We start from the raw sequence: 16409 nt of genomic DNA on the forward strand, positions 1-16409 counted from the left end.
CTGAAATACACTGGGATGTCATGCTTGGAGAAAACTCTCCTGAGTTTTTCTGATACACCGGCTACATAGGGGATGACAATGTTGTTGCGTCTGTCTTTCTTATCCTCCCTCGCTGGTGTCTGATCTTCTTTTCTGTGCCTCTTTGCTGACTTTAAGAACGCCCATTTAGGATAGCCGCACGTTTTGAGTGCTTCCTTTACATGTGTGTTCCTTCTTATTTTCCTTCAGGCTTAGAGGGAACATGTTCTGCCCGGTGGTGTAGGGTCCTGATTACTCCAAGTTTGTGTTCCAAAGGGTGATGGGAGTCAAAGAGGAGGTACTGGTCCGTGTGTGTGGGCTTCTGGTAAACTTCGATGTTGAGTTTGCCGTTCTCTTCAATGTGCACGGCGCAGTCCAGGAAAGGCAAACAGTCGTCCTTTGTGTCTTCCCTGGTGAACTTGATGTTTTTATCCACAGCGTTAATGTGCGCAGTGAAGGATTCCACTTCTTGTGTCTTGATTTTGACCCAGGTGTCGTCTACATATCTGTACCAGTGGCTGGGTACTCTTCCTTTGAAAGAGCCAAGAGCCTTCCTTTCCACTTCCTCCATGTAAAGGTTGCTACAATAGGTGACACGGGGGAGCCCATGGCACAGCCATGTTTTTGTCTGTAAAAGCCTTCGTTGTACTTGAAATATGTAGTGGTGAGGCAGAGGTCTAACAGTGTGCAGGTCTGATCGGGTGTGAAGTTGGTCCTGTCCTCCAAGGAGCTGTCTTCTTGTAGTCGTTTTCTGACAGTCTCCACGGCCTCCGTGGTGGGTTTGCAAGTGAAGAGAGAGACTACATCAAAGGACACCATGGTTTCATCTGGATCCAGGGTAAGTTTCTGGACCTTGTCGGTGAAGTCGGTGGAGTTCTTGATGTGGTGTGGGGTTTTCCCACGAGAGGAGCAAGGATGGTAGCAAGGTGTTTAGCAATGTTATAAGTGGCTGAGTTTATGCTACTGACTATGGGTCTGAGTGGGACAGCTTCCTTGTGGATTTTAGGAAGTCCGTAAATGCAGGGTATGGCATCCCCTGGGTAAAGGCGGTGATATGTAAGGCGGTCAATGATTTTGTCCTTTTCAAAGTCTTGAAGAAAAGCGATAACTTTATTTTTGTAGCTGCTTGTGGGGTCTCGCTTTAGGGCTTCGTAGGTATTGTTGTCACTGAGGAGAGTAGTGATCTTTGTGTGGTAATCTGTAGTGTAGTAATCTGTAGTGTCCACCATTTGACCTTAGAACTGAAGAAGCTTCTCGGATGAGAGGTGAAACGTCTTCAAGTAACTTAAAGAAGTCCAGATGCTTTTCTTTGCAAGCTCCTTTGACAATAAAGTTGATCATTTCTCTCGTGGAGAGTTTTAATGGATCTGACAGGTTTCCCGAAGTTGCTAAAGTTTCCTTAAATGTCGGTAGAGCTTGATCTGTCCTTTTCTGTCGATGCCCTTATAATGGTCAGACTGAGGTTTTAATGAGATGTTCATGAGGCTTTAAATCAGCACAGGAGCAATCAGGCAGCTCCTCCTCCTGACTGTCACATACAGAATGAAGTATCTGATATTTGTATGTCCTTTAAAATTCTTTGGTGGTCGATGGTGAACAGGATTTTTTTTTATTCAGGGATAAGTAGGTGACAGCTACCTAGAATTATATATTTTTTAAAATATTATATCTCATGTTATTTCCCTTTCTTGTCTTCCTTTATGTCTTTTACCTGCGTATAGGATTTAATAGCAGCTCTGACAGGAGGAAATGAACGATCAGTTTAATGTCAAACTAAAGTTACAGCCTCCACACACAGACGGAGAGTTAATAAAAGTGAAGGAGAGTGTGATGGAGGAGAGGCATAGGTGACCTTTATGTGGAGCTGAATAATGAATCAACAGATGGGCAGAAGAAGAGCCGAGCAGTTTAATGTGTCGGCTTGTATGTGAACTGAAATCCAGCCAATTATCAGCAACAATCACGAACAGCAAAGCTCACAGCAGCAATTCTGCAACAACAAGAGTTGATCTTCATCCCATTTTCCTTTTTACGAACACATGCATTACTGATTCTCCCAAAGGTTCCTTTGACCGGACTTCTCAGCTGGAGCCATGGTCAAAGCTGCAGGATCCACAAACAGCTGATCCTGCTTTTCCCATAATCCAAACTGATAATGCCTCGCTTCAGTGCCAGCATCACAGTAAACATGTGACTCTGTTTTACAAGATCTGTTTACGGTTCAACCTGTCTGTCTGTAGTAAATACCAGGTGGTGGTGGAAGAGGAGCGCCCCCGCAGGCAGACCAGAGGCACTGCAGAGATTCTGCGCTGTTATCCAGTGCCCATTCACTTCCAGAACGCCACGCTGCTGGACTCCCAGTATTACTTCAGCGCTGAGCTTCCAATGAGCGAGCTGAGGGCGCCCATGCCCTTCTGTGTGGGTCAGTGACACATTCAGTCATTCACTCAGTCAATCAGTCAATTAGTTAGTCAGTCAATGGGTCTGTCAGTTATTGACTCAGTCAGTTGGCGAATCAGTCTGTGAGTCTCTTAATTAGTGAGTTAATAAACGAGTCAGTCAGTGATCCAGTCAATCATTCACTGAGTCAGTCTGTGAGTTCATCAGTGAGTCTGTTTACCTTTGTGTTTGTACAGGTGACAACAGGACCTACAGTGGTTACTGGAATGCTCCCCTCCTGCCTCATAAGAGTTATGGGATTTACTATCAGGCTGTCAGCACTGCCAATGGGGTGAGTTCACCTGTTTACAGGTAACACAACCAACACAGTGGAATTCAAATCATTTAAATCAGCTGGATCAGCTGTCATCGGCTCCTGTCTGCAGTCTACCATGGATATTCACGCAGATATCAATGGATCACTATGAGACTGAAGACTGAACCTGACTAAGTTGTTTTTATTGATTGATGCTAACTAAGTCGTGTTTTTGTTATAAGGTAACAATAAGGCAGAAGAAGAAAGTTTGAGAGAGACAGGAACTCCATAGTATGAATTCCCTGAGGCTTTCACACATTAACTAAAGACAGTATTTTAGTTGGTGTAGACTCACATCTTAGGAATGAACAAAGGGCATGCAGCACACATAAATTACATTTTTTTTAAAAAGGAAATGTATTCAAAACCAAGGTCGGTTGTAAGAGGGTCTGTGTTGGATGTAGAAGCCACGTCCGAAGCTCACTCTGACTCCTCTGTCTTTGTATATGCGTGTGTATATGTAAGCACGTATCTCCAAAAACTTGATTCTGTTCATCCTGACGTAGCGTTTTGTGGGAGAAGCGTTTCATCATCATCCAGGTGACGTCTTCAGTCTCAGCTGACTGCAGGTTTCAATCTTATAAACAGCACATTTGCATAATGACTGAAACCAGCCCACTGAGGGAACAATGGGCTGGGAGGTCAGTTCCTTAATCTTAATTATGCAAATTCTCATCATCATTGATCAACAACCACTGATCAATGTCCATGAGTCCCATTCACAGAGAGTTGGGGAATGGCTGCAATCACAGCATTGTAAGATGGTGACAGATGTACCCTTAGGCCACTCCTCCATTCAGAGATGGTCTTTCCCTTTTCACGTAAATGGCCTCCTGGATCTGCTGGAGCTTTCTTTAGGAGCCTTTCCAGCTTTGACAAAAGTCCAGCTGGGGTAACCACATTTACTCAGGGCCTTCTTGATGTTCTTCTGCCTCCCTGGCTGCTGTGTCAGTGGGGATGGTGATCGTTCTGTGTTGTAGCTTCTTGATAACACCCAGTTTGTGCTCCAGTGGATGATGAGAGTCAAACCTTAGATACTGAACAAGAACTGTATGTGCAGGTTTACGGTACACGTCAGCTTTTAGATGTCCCCCATTGCTGATGGAAATCTCACAGTCTAAGAAGGCTAACCTGCCACTTTTCATATCCTCCCTGGTGAATTTGATGTGGTTTGAGGGCGGAGTCAAGGAGGCCATTTACGTGAAAAAGACCATCTCTGAATGGAGGAGTGGCCTAAGGGTACATCTGTCACCATCTTACAATGCTGTAATTGCAGCCATTCCCCAACTCTCTGTGAATGGGACTCATGGCCATTGATCAGTGGGTTTTGGTCAGTGGTTGTTGATCAATGGTCATGAGAATTTGCATAATTATGATTAAGGAACTGACCTCCCAGCCCATTGTTCCCTCAGTGGGCTGGTTTCAGTCATTATGCAAATGTACTGTTTATAAGATTGAAACCTGCAGTCAGCTGAGACTGAAGACGTCACCTGGATGATGACGAAACTTTTCTCCCACAAAACTCTACGTCCAGATGAACAGAATCAACTTTTGGAGATTTACTTACCTGGATGATTGAGCCTGCATCAAGATGTAAGCATGTAAGCAAACTGCAGATAGTCAGATTAACAGCAACATTATTTTGTCTTTATCTGCCATTGTAGAAATTCATTTCATGTAAACAATAAAGTGGCACACTGTGTGATAATCTCCACCCTGATAGGACTTTTTTAAACATGTGTTTTCAGTGACCCAAAAGCTCCTGAACCTGACCGAGTCATTTTTAGTACCTGTTGTTTTTGTGCCTGAAACAAAGCTTCTCTGAGACTGTGCGGTAAAAACAGACTGCCAGGCAGCTTTGAACCTTCATCTTTGGTTTCTGTATGAGTTTGTGGTGGATTATTCTGAATACCAGATGATGATGATGAAGATGACAATAATGTTGTCTTGAGGAAGAGAATTCACTTTAAATCCAGACTAATATTTTACTTGTGTTAGCTCAGGTGTTTACCTAAGCATTCCGGGGTTAAACCAGTTGTGCACAGAGTGTTTATCAGAGAGCAAACACTCTGGCTTTTATTTTAAAAAGTGGCAGGTGTCAAGATATCCGAGCCCAACGGCGGCGTGCGACAGAGCAACGCTTCCCCTTTTAACAAAGGTTCCACATGATTCTGCTCTGTTCTGTCAATTTGAACACTTTCTCTGTTCTTCCTGTCATAAAACCAGATGAGTGAGACCGAGACCACACACACACACACACACACACACACACACACACACACACACACACACACACACACACACGCACAGACACACACACACACACACACACACACACACGCACACACACACACACACACACACACACACAGCTGTTTAATAGGGGTGCAGAAAGTTTCAGCAGCCTGACCAGTGACACTAATAGGCTACAGTGTGTGTGCGTGTGTATGCCATATATGTGTGTAATGAAAAGACAAATTTTAACAGTTACACACATATTGTATTATGTTGGGTGTTAATTATTGATGCTGGGAGGTTTAATTTGTATGTGCGTGTCTGTGTGTTGAATAATGCAGCAGCTGTAGTGCTTTTTACTGTCGCCTCGCTTTGCTCTGTGTGTGTGTGTGTGTGTGTGTGTGTGTGTGTGTGTGTGTGTGTGTGTGTGAGGATGAATATTCATGAGCTCTTGTGGTTAATTTGTCGGCTGTTTGTTAAAACCAGAAAGACACAAGATGTTCTTGCTCGCCTTTCACCAAAACCTGCCTCACGCAGTGTGTGTGTGTGTGTGTGTCTGTGTTATATGTGAGTGTGTGTTGGCTGGTAAATGCCAGCACAGGCACTGATCCACAGCAATTTGCCTTCTGTCCGCTCTGTTTACGATGAGTGTGTGTGTGTGTGTGTGTGTGTGGGTAGTTGCCAGATGTGACAGCTAATATGTCGGCATTTGTGTTGACAGGAAACTAATTTGCTCTTCTCTCCAACAGGAGACAAAGATCGACTGTGTGCGAGTGGCCACTAAAGGTAAGAGCCTGCATTTTACTTTGAAATTTATTCAGTACCAGTTGGACCCTTTTCATTTTATTTTGAAAAATTATAATCAGAAAAATTCTGTATGTACCTTTTCATTAGCTGCATGTGAAAGGTAAATGTGCAAGGTCTTATTTTGAAAATGGTTATAGACATTTGATTAAAGGTACAAATGTAATTTTTATTTTGAAAGTTTATGTTGTTAAATGTGAAATTCTACAAAATGATGTTGGTGGCAGTAAAGTTTAATTTGAAAGGTTATAGAATACATTTTAGTGAACACAAGGTCCCATTTCTATAAGATTCGTAAAAGTCTTCCTTAATATTTATTTTGAAAGGTAGTTTGTATCATTTTATTTTGAAAAGTGTGTAGTTGTTGGAGTTGTAGGCTAATGGTTCTAGAGGTATAATGGCTCACAGATGGCTGCTTGTCCCTGACACCTATCCTCCAATCAGAGGAGGACCATGGACTCATGTCCTCGACACACACACACACACACACGCACACACGCACAGAGAGAGAGCTCTGTGCTACGCTAATATCAGGCTAAACCCAGGCTAATGACGGGGCCTGTATGGGTGTCCAGAGAGCACAGCACAGCTAAACAAAAACACTGTTATCTCCCCTGATGGACATCCAGGATCAACCAGACACACACACACACACACACACACACACACACACACACACACACACACACACACACACACACACACAGTAATCGACTGTTCTGGCTTTAATCAGCTCTTATTGGAGCTCGTGTTTCTGCTGGCTAACAACACCATATGCTGATTGGCTCTGTCGGTCCCTACGTACCTGTCAGTCATACTTTAGTGGCCAACCCCAGGGGGTAGGACCCCCCCCCCCACCCACCATATTGCCTTTTAGAGTACCCATGATGCCTTGCAGCACTAACAGAGCTGCTGTGATGTGAACGGCTGCTGAATGTTAAAACACACCGAGACAGCAGAAAGTAAAGGTGTAAAATGAAACATGATACCGCCTCTGTGAGCGTGTGAAGCAGGCGTGACGTTTAAATGCAGCCAGACAGAAAAAAGACTCACTTCCTTCCATCTCTGCACACGATCAACTCCACCTTATTTCAAAAGAACAAAGGAGAAATGCTGCACCCTCAATTATGAAGCGTGTGGAGAGAAACGCACATTTGAGCTGACATTCAGCCTCACGTTAATGATGATTTTTATTCCAATAATAACTTTATGTTTCATCAGCAATAACCAAAAATGCTCATAAAAATACATACATGAGAGAAAATATCAATGTGTCAATAATAACAGCACGAAGAAAAACACAGGTTAAAACTCCTGTTTTATCACACCTGTACCGCACCTCGGGTTAGCGGTTGATCTTTGGACTTCATGCTTGCTGTCTCTGATATCAAACAGGGACAGGATTATGTTTGTGGACACCTCAGATTGTGAATCCAGTAATTGAGAACGAGGTGATGCAGGAGCTTCACGTCGGTGCCGCAGGTGCATCTGCTGAAACTCTGTGACGAGTTTGACTCTGAGCTAAATCGGAGTCAGAGTAAGTTTTCTGGAGAACGAGACGACGTAGGATTTTGAACCTGATATCGTGGGTGTGTCCACCAGGAGCCTGAGCGGCGGTGCTGGAGGTTACAGTTTTTTTTGTTTTTGTCTTTTATGATTGGTTATTGTGCACACACTCAAAAAAATGAAACGTTGACTTTAATTAAAATTATTTTGTCAACAGGTTCCACGAAATTGAATTATGTTAGTTTAAAGCAAAAATCTTTAGTTCATCAAATTTAAAAAAACTACTTAAGATTAACAAGACATATTTAAGACTAACTAAATCAAGTTATGTTGTATGAACATAGATGATATATTTTCAGGTTAGATAGTTTAGATTAGTTACTTCAACACATTTCTTATTTGTGGCAGTAAAATGTTAAATTTAAGTTAGATTAATTCAAATATTATATTTTCAGCCACCTTGTGCTTTATTAATTAGTTTTACATAAATCTATTTTGTCAACAGGTTCCACACAAATGAATTAAGTACATCCAACTTATTTTTTTAAATTTATTTTATTGCCAACACATTCAGTGAGCATTTGTGTAAACCCAGTCCAAAATAAAACACAACAGCTCATTAGGGTTAGTAATTAACAGTATGTAGACAGATGCAACATCAAGACTTTAAATTAAATGTCTTTATCTACCAGAAATAGAAGAAAAAAAAAACGCATTGAAGATCACATAACACATTGATAAGATGACACTTGAGTTATGCACATGTGATGCTAGTAAGGTCTGTGAGTGTTTTTTTCTTTTAGTGTCTAAAATGGATAGCAAAGTTGCTATTTGCAATGATTGCTTAGGGTCAGTCCAGTAACACAATGCCAATGAAGTGCTTTCCTTTAACAATGCAAAGTGAAGTGTCCACCTCAACAGCCACAATTAAAAAAAAAAAAAAATGTAACAACAACAACAACAACAATAATAATAATAATAATAATAATAATAATAATAAATAGTCCACTGATATTAGCAATCAAAGAAAATTACATCACCATCCCAAATAAAACTTTAACAAAACATGCCAACATTATGGTCTAACAATAAAACAGCTTGTCAGCGTTCAGTTTTTTTGCAACAGCACAGCAGTAACCATTTAACACTCGCCACTGTCAACATTTATTTTACCAGTGTTTGGGCAAAAAACTTCAGATGGAAACATTTTAACATGGAAACAATTGTTCGTCTTTAAAAGTCCACAAAATATACATTCATCCTGCATTCCCAACTTGGATGATCTGATATCCTCGTGTTGGTGTTGTTCCCAGACCATCATGAAAATGTTGTTCCAGGTTCAACATTGCAAGTGACCAATCACATTGTTGTGACGTTATTCTATTCCAAGCCATTCGTGCATTTATGAAATTCCAATGTTGCAAGGACAATATCAATTCTGCTTACTGTTTATTAAAGGGTTACGGTTAGGGTTAGGGTCCGTTGATCGGCGGACAGAGGCGGTTTCACGCAGCTTAAGTACAGTTTTTTGTTTTACGCCGGTTTTTCCCGAAGTCGCAAAAGTATGACGTCACAACATTCTGATTGGTCACTTGCAATGTTGATCCTGGAACAACATTTAGTATGATGATCTGGGAACAACACCAACACGAGGATATCAGATCAACCTCCTAACTTACCCTTAATTTTAGTATGTATTGCAATTACCTTTACAATGCACACAATGTAACACAAACTGAATATGAACATATTTCCACCTCATAACAATATGCCTTGAACGCTAATATACACACCACCCTTCAACATTTCTGGTGCAGTATCATCTCTCAATTAAATCCTTTAAATCTCAATACTTTTGATTGTCTCTTAGCTTTCAGTCTTGAGGTTAACTGAGATTCAGTGCATATATCCCACCCATTAAGAGTGCACATGCAGAGGCCAGGTCTTCCAGGTCATGCAGGACACACTAGATGGTTATACCCACTGTAGGGTAATTTCCAATAAACCAAGTTCAAAAAAGAAGAGTCTATGGCTGACGCGTGTTCCTGGTTTCCAAAAGAAATGCTTCCAGTTGCATTATGATTTGAAGACTGTTTATTTATTACAAACGGAAGATGTAACAATGAACTCCTTCCTAAAAAGCATGAAAGTTCCAAAAAATAGCAGTTATCCAGAACTAGCTGTGCACACGGTCAGAAAACCGTGAGACTCCTAACCTCTCTGTCCATGCTCCTCCCCTTCCCTCTCACACAGGGTTTCATGCTACTATTGCACTTACATAATTAAAGTGAGAGGTACCCCCTTTTAGGTTCCAATCCCAAAACAGTGACTTAAAATTACTTTATGTAAACACATATATTTTCACATTTATTAATCCTGAAAAGATGACTTATGTAATGAATCTATGAATTATAAAACAAACATGAACTCAATCGTAAATAAAAATATAAAGCAGACGTCTGGCGCTTACACCCACATCGGCTGGAGGAGTGCTGGCATCAGCTCTTTCGATGGTAAAGATAGCAAGGGTAATTTGTTCCAGCTCCCTCTGAACAGCTGTAGCTTAGACACAAAAACATAGAAAAATGGCATCCAGTTTTAAAAAAAGAAAGAAAAAGGGCCAAAGCTACCCTTTAATGACATAAACACAATATTAGGAACATGCACCCCAGTGCGCCACTATTTCAGACTACAGATTCAACGATAAATATAAATAGTTTGGGTATACAAGAAGATTTCCCAAAACATTTAAACAGGTTCCATGCAAATTACAACAACAACAACATTACAACATGCAACAACATTAGTTATTCAAAATTTGGTTTAATACAGATAAAAAACTAAACTAAAATTACCAACCAATTATTCTTTGAAGAGGATGCTTGGGTCTTCATTCAGGTAAAAAGGTAGTGCCCTGAGGACACACTCCCTCCCCTTTTCAATACTTTCCTTCTGTAGAGAGTGGCAGAGATACAGGAAGAGAAAACAGATATACTTTAGGATGACAGAAACTCACATTATACGCAAAATGAATGACATATCCACTGCACAGATAGACATGTACACAAGACCAACTAATCATCACATGGACATGAATAGTTAACCTGTTGGGCAGGGTTTCCACCACATTATATATGTCCATAATGGAGGTAAAGACAAACTAATACATCATCTTTTTTGCATTCAAAACATAACATAAAAACATTCACTTCTGGTTTAACCTAAATCAAGGGATCAGATTTTACATATGTTTAGGTAATTTAAATTTTCCAACGTTTTGAGTACCAAACTTTGTCTTTCTTAATATAAATGTAAGTGCACTGTGCAGCTACCATACACTAGCTGTTTAAATTTGAAAATGATCTTATTAGCCATAATATTTTGCTACCAACAGAATAACGCACCTGTGTGGCTGGGGCCAAAGTTTATCTAATTTTCTTCCCTGCAACGCCTCCTTTTTTCTTGAAGACTTTTATGAGCTGGTCAGTGTATTGGTCAAGTTGTGTAAAAAGCCTTGGAACATGTGCAGCAGTAGTAATCCTCACATATTCTGCTTCCACCTGAAAATATGTCAACAAACACAACATACTGTACTGTAAATATACATACTATATGTACACATATACAAACATTTACACAAAATGCTAATGGAGCCATTACAGCTTTTATTGTTATTTATCAAGTTCCAAAAAATATTGATCACAGCTGATCTGAAAAGAATTTCATGCCTCAGGCCCTTGAACTGCAACCTTTACCATGGTTCAGATGTGGAGACGAAATAACAGGGGCATGGGATGGGTCACAAAAGAAAACTTAACTTATAAAACAGTTTTGTTTTTAAAAGTATAACAGTTCACATACCACATACAAGCTCAGCAATACCACATACACCACATCAGTATAGGAGGGAGCAGGTAAAGGCAGGATCTGAGATTTATAAAGTAAAACAAGAAATTCATTACTTAATTTCAAGAAGCAAATTATTGTTTGAATTACAACTAAATAAAATACTACTCAGAAGAAAAGCAAGAGATTGACACTGCCATGTGCTAACTTTCTATAGAAGCAATTATCACCAGGTCTGTCGACCTCCATTGTCTGTCCACTCATATGTCTTGAATAATTTTATTTAAAAAATTAAGTGTGTACTTTCACAAACTGTAATTTATAACTACATTGATATGTATAACTCCGCTAGGAAACATGCTGTATTTACAGACCATTTTTACATAATACAGATTACTGATAGAGCAGAACAATGGTGTCACAGTGGCTTTCGCCCTTGACTTTTTGGATTTTAAATGTCACTTTATGCTATCCTTGCTATCCTATTCGATATTTCCGACTCTCGGATTACATTAAAGGAATCCCAAGAAAGCAAATGGAAAAATAACCCCTTGAAAGAATAACCCCATGAACCCCTGTAGCTAATCCCTTAATAAAACAAAAAACAATAAAAATGTTTCTTACACAGTCCACAAAATAAGCATGTCCAGGACCCAGTAAAACTAATGTAAAACAAGCACACGCAAACGATATAACATGTCTTGTAAGACAAACGCAAAATATAACCATGCTGGACATATAGATACTACACAACATAGTCAAAGAAAAAAGTGGTCTTACCTCTCAAAGAAACAGCAGCTTGGCGCCAAAACAGCCTTTTTCAGTTAAATTTGAAGTCTTGCGCATGAGCAGGCACAAGCCGTGAAACCTTCTTGTTCTGCGCAGTTTCATTACAACTGTTTTTGCATTACTGCCACCTTGTGGATATACAAGGTATATCGATCCTAATTGACTTAACTTAAATGTTATGCGATCAAGTAACACATTAGTATTATGTACGTTGAATAATAGACACAATTACGTAGACTTGATTAGAAAAACATATGTTAACTTAACAAAAACATATATTTTAAGTAAAATGAAAATAAATAATTAATATACACTGAACAATCCACCTCATTCATTTTTTTGAGTGCATGAATCCCGTTTACACTCTTTGTTCTGTCCTTCATAATCACTGACTTTATTGTCGATGAGTCATATAAGCAGTTCTTTGGCCTGCATGCAGGAGCTGTTCTCAGTCAAATATAAACCAGCATCATTTTTTGGACCTGATTAGTGTCCAGTATAAAACCATTCATGGCCCAGCAGAGACCCTTCACTAAGTCAGACTCAACATTCATGATCTGTATGCACTGACTGATCGCCATGGTAACACCGTGAGTATATGTATATACACTGATTGATCCTTTTTTAATAAACACATTTTTTCTAACTGACCTCTGTGAGTGCGATGAACACATGGTTAGGAGATTCCTGTTCTTTCTCTGCTTCTGCTGCTTGATTGATTGATTAATAACATCTGATCACTGATTGGCTGATTAACGAGCTTCTCTTCCAGGTATGTTTAGGTGAACAGCGCTCTGCTCTCCTCTGTTTGGCTCACAGTTCAGTTTAAATCAGTTTGGACTGAAGAAGAAGACTAACAGGGGTTTGCTGCAGTAAATCAATACTGATCTATAATCAATAGGCAGCGAATCAGTCAGACCTCAGCAGGAGAAAGGTCGTGTCTTCAGGTACACCCAGTTTATGATTGGTTACCTGTACAGGAAGGAAAGAGGTGATGTCATTCTGGGAAGGTCAGAGTGTTTCCATAGCAACCAAATGTCGTCTCTTAGTAACCCCGATCAACAGTTACAGTTCAACATTAACCTTTTATTAAAGCCTCTTAAAACAAACACTAGCTTTTTCATGTAGGATTTTATATTCCCATAGTCAGGTGAAGTGTTTTGGATGGCTGTGGCTTACAGAAGTCCACGAGGAAGACTGCTGACCTCACAGCTGTCCAGATGATGATGATCAGCATCCTGCAGGAGGGTGAATGCACAGAAGGTCACCGCTAAAAAGGTCAACTGTTCTCACAGGGGTGGGAGTGGAAAGTTCACCGGGAGGGAACAGTGGAGGAAAAGGTGCACAGACAGCAGAGGACTGTGAAGAAAAGTCCACTTGAGAACTTTCAACAAGCATCAGCAATTGCCAGGTGAAGAGGAAGGAGCTCCAGCCCTGGTACCAGAGACAATGAACCTCTCACTGGGCTGATCAGCAGGAGAACTGCTTTGAACTCGGTGCAGGAGTCTGGAGGAGGAGGGCAGAGACTCAGGTTCAGGTCAGAGCCAGGTGTTACAGCACTTCATGCTTCTGTCTGCTGAGAGCTTTTTTTTGCTCACCACCTGACCAGGTTGTTACTGTTTCACCCAAATCTCAGAGAAACCTCTGATCCAAAGATCCCGGTGAGCTAAAGGCCTCCATCAGAGCAGCGTGAGCTTCCGCAACTTCAAAGAATTTAAGGGAAGCACTCACAGATGGGACACCAACCAAAGCAGTGAAAGTTATGTGAATGTGATGGACAGAGCCGCTGTCCTCGCGGCTTCAGGCAGGACGTGGAGCTGCTCGGCTCGAGCTCAGCTGCAAGCGGAGCGACGCCGATCAGCAGTTTAAAGCTGCCACCAAGAGTTCTTCACACGATCAGAGCATTCAAGTGACTTTATTTAAACCCAGATGAGTGCAGCGTTTCCTGCTTTATTGATAACAATGATAATGATAATAATGAGACAGCAGGTGGAAGCACTGGGTCAAAATAAGGAGACGACTCGAGTCACAAACGCTGAGTGCTGTGTGCTGTGTTAGCATTGTGTTAGCGCTGTGTTAGCGCTGTGTTAGCGCTGTGTTAGCATTGTGTTAGCGCTGTGCTGTGACAGGAGAGCAGGGCGCTGTGTGTTACTAATGTTTCTGCTGCAGTACAGACCTGCCATCTCTCTCTCTCTCTCTGTCTGTCTGCATGCCTTCCTGGATGAATAGCCGCTATAATCGTCACCCAGCTCACCACGCCCTACATTCGCATCGCCCCGGCAGCAGGCGACAAGCAGCTAACAGGTCAGCACACACACGCTGCACACACACAGACTCACACTGACTGGAATCTCTGGCTTTAATGGCTTTATTGGATTAATAATTTCTAATAAGAGAGGCGCTCATGTCTGTGGAGCTCAAACATGACTGAACAGGAAATGATGTTGTGATCTTTCTGACTGTTTGGCCTGTGACGCGTCACACTCGGCACGAATCAAAGTAAAATAAATGACCCCGAAACACATCTGAACAAAGATGGAGGCGACTCTGTCATCGTTTGATTTGCAGTTATAGAGATTGACAGACCACGTGACTTTCGCGCATTGCATGCCGGTAACTCATGGCAAAACAATCCAAGTACCGCATCAAATGCAAGCATTTGCAGCACCGCAAAACGTTCATTCTTCGGTTCCAATAAATTCTTGCTTTTTCTTTGCCCCCCAAAAAGGTTCTGTACAAAACAAAGGAGAACAATGCCGGTCCGTACAAAGACAGACTTAATGAAAAGTCAAAGAAAAGATACGAGGAAAAAAATCAAACCAGTGAAAGTGTTAGATCCTTACGAGCACACAGAGGGAGAAAAGACGTCAGCGTGCTGCCCAACTTTCACCACGCTCATATTTATAATTATACGGTTCTTGGAGTGAGTGCATACACTCGTGAAGTTTAGTAACTTCAGGTCACTGCAACAAGCCCAGGTACAGTTTACCGACGGATGGGTGCAGGACCTTGAAATGCACCGTGTAGAACGAAAGACCATCGTACGTATCATAAGTTTACCAGTCTCACAAATCGTCGTCATAAATACACATTCCTTAACCGTTTATTAATAGGACCTTTGAGCTCAATGGTAATTAATTAGTAGTAGAAATAATTTCTGGTACCCATCACAGAAATGTAGCAGTGACAACAATACTGTATGCTGTAATCGTACTGGGCAATTAGTGATACAAAACAACTGTTTTATCCTGTGAATAAAAGTATATGTTTTTGTCAGTGTACCATAATAACAGAAGCGAAACACAATATTGCGTCAGGACAATTTACTATTTATGCACAATAAATAAAGGAGCATAGCGCGACAATTTCTGTTCAGCGCCAGACTTGCTTGTAACCTATATCACTAATTATGTTAAGAAAAATGACGCATTAACTACAACAGCAGACTGACCTTTGTGGAAATGCTTGGAGCAGACTAACCTGTGAGCTGGAGTGTTCTGGGACGTTATATTTGATCTTTGAATGGCTGCAATCCAGTCGCGTCTTTGTTACCTCGGAAACATGGCTCGAACAATTTCTCTTCAACGACGTAATCCGATAACAACCGATCTCTTTACCCGTCGGCTTTCCGTGGCTGTCATGCGACCGGCTATTGCAGTTAATAATACAACGGCTTCTTGCCATTTTTGTGTTTCTTTTTATCGCTGTATAACTGATTTCAATTGAAAGCCTGCGTGCGCTAGTACCTCTTGCCACGAGTTCCCAGAATTCTTTGCGGTTTTACCCCTGAGTGACGTCACATTTTCAATCTCTATTCCCATCTTTAAAAATCTCAGATCAGCCCAAAAACTGTAGAATTGTGTTTCATAGTCAGTCCAGCAGAGGGCACCGAGCTAACAATGCAGCAGTTGATGACCGAACCCTGCTTGGATCTACTGCTGCCACCCAGCTGCAGGTCCGTCAGCTCAGGTCTCAGCTGAAGGTAACAGCACTTCCTATTCTCGTGTTAAGCATTCATGGAACCTCAGGGTCCTGCTAATCTGTAACCGGAAGGTTGCCGGTTCCATCCCCCTGCTCTTTCTGTCCTGGTCATTGTGTCCTTGGGCAAGACACTTCACCTACCGCCTACTGGTGTTGGCCAGAGGGGCCGGTGGCGCGATATGGCAGCCTCGCTTCTGTCAGTCTGCCCCAGGGCAGCTGTGGCTACACCTGTAGCTACCTCCAACAGTGTGTGAATGTGAGAGTGAATGAATAGTGGAATTGTAAAGCGCTTTGGGTGCCTAGAAAAGCGCTATATAAATGCAATCCATTATTATTATTATAATAACGCGCTGCAGGTTCTGTAGAAGCAAGGCGGTCAGACAACGGCTGCAGAGGCTCTGTAGGTATGTCCCAATTCTTAGGCTGCATCCTCCTGAGGCCGTATTTGAAGGCCGATAACATCACAGTGACGCAA

At 41.4% G+C, this 16409-nt stretch overlaps 1 protein-coding gene and 1 long non-coding RNA gene across 14 annotated transcripts in view; one reads left to right on the forward strand and one right to left on the reverse strand.

The window, feature by feature from the left end:
• The window catches only part of LOC147321511 (receptor-type tyrosine-protein phosphatase mu-like), a 230309-nt gene that overhangs the window by 118638 nt on the left and 95262 nt on the right, over positions 1-16409 (forward strand). For 8 of the 11 annotated variants that reach the window (XM_086305457.1, XM_086305458.1, XM_086305462.1 and 5 more), the window contains exons 15-18: positions 2259-2440; positions 2655-2749; positions 5758-5794; positions 14183-14257. In XM_086305457.1, coding sequence (XP_086161583.1) covers positions 2259-2440; positions 2655-2749; positions 5758-5794; positions 14183-14257 — 389 coding nt within the window. The remainder of the gene's footprint in view (positions 1-2258; positions 2441-2654; positions 2750-5757; positions 5795-14182; positions 14258-16409) is intronic. The other 3 variants (XM_086305463.1, XM_086305465.1, XM_086305467.1) reach the window with 1 other exon arrangement.
• On the reverse strand, positions 7600-12305 carry LOC147321512 (uncharacterized). Of its 3 annotated transcripts, none has more exons than XR_015130976.1 (5): positions 11789-12305; positions 11180-11245; positions 10723-10878; positions 10178-10270; positions 7600-9880 (listed from the first exon to the last, which is right to left on the reverse strand). It is a non-coding gene; the product is annotated as an uncharacterized LOC147321512 (long non-coding RNA). The 3 variants fall into 3 exon arrangements; XR_015130977.1 differs by having other exon boundaries at positions 11945-12304; XR_015130975.1 differs by having other exon boundaries at positions 11180-12303.

The sequence above is a fragment of the Aulonocara sp. 'chitande type north' Nkhata Bay genome, linkage group LG9 (assembly GCF_057382095.1).
Source record: "Aulonocara sp. 'chitande type north' Nkhata Bay isolate Kocher_YH1m ecotype deep benthic linkage group LG9, A_spYH_male_GT1.1, whole genome shotgun sequence".
NCBI classification, from domain to species: Eukaryota; Metazoa; Chordata; class Actinopteri; order Cichliformes; family Cichlidae; genus Aulonocara; species Aulonocara sp. 'chitande type north' Nkhata Bay.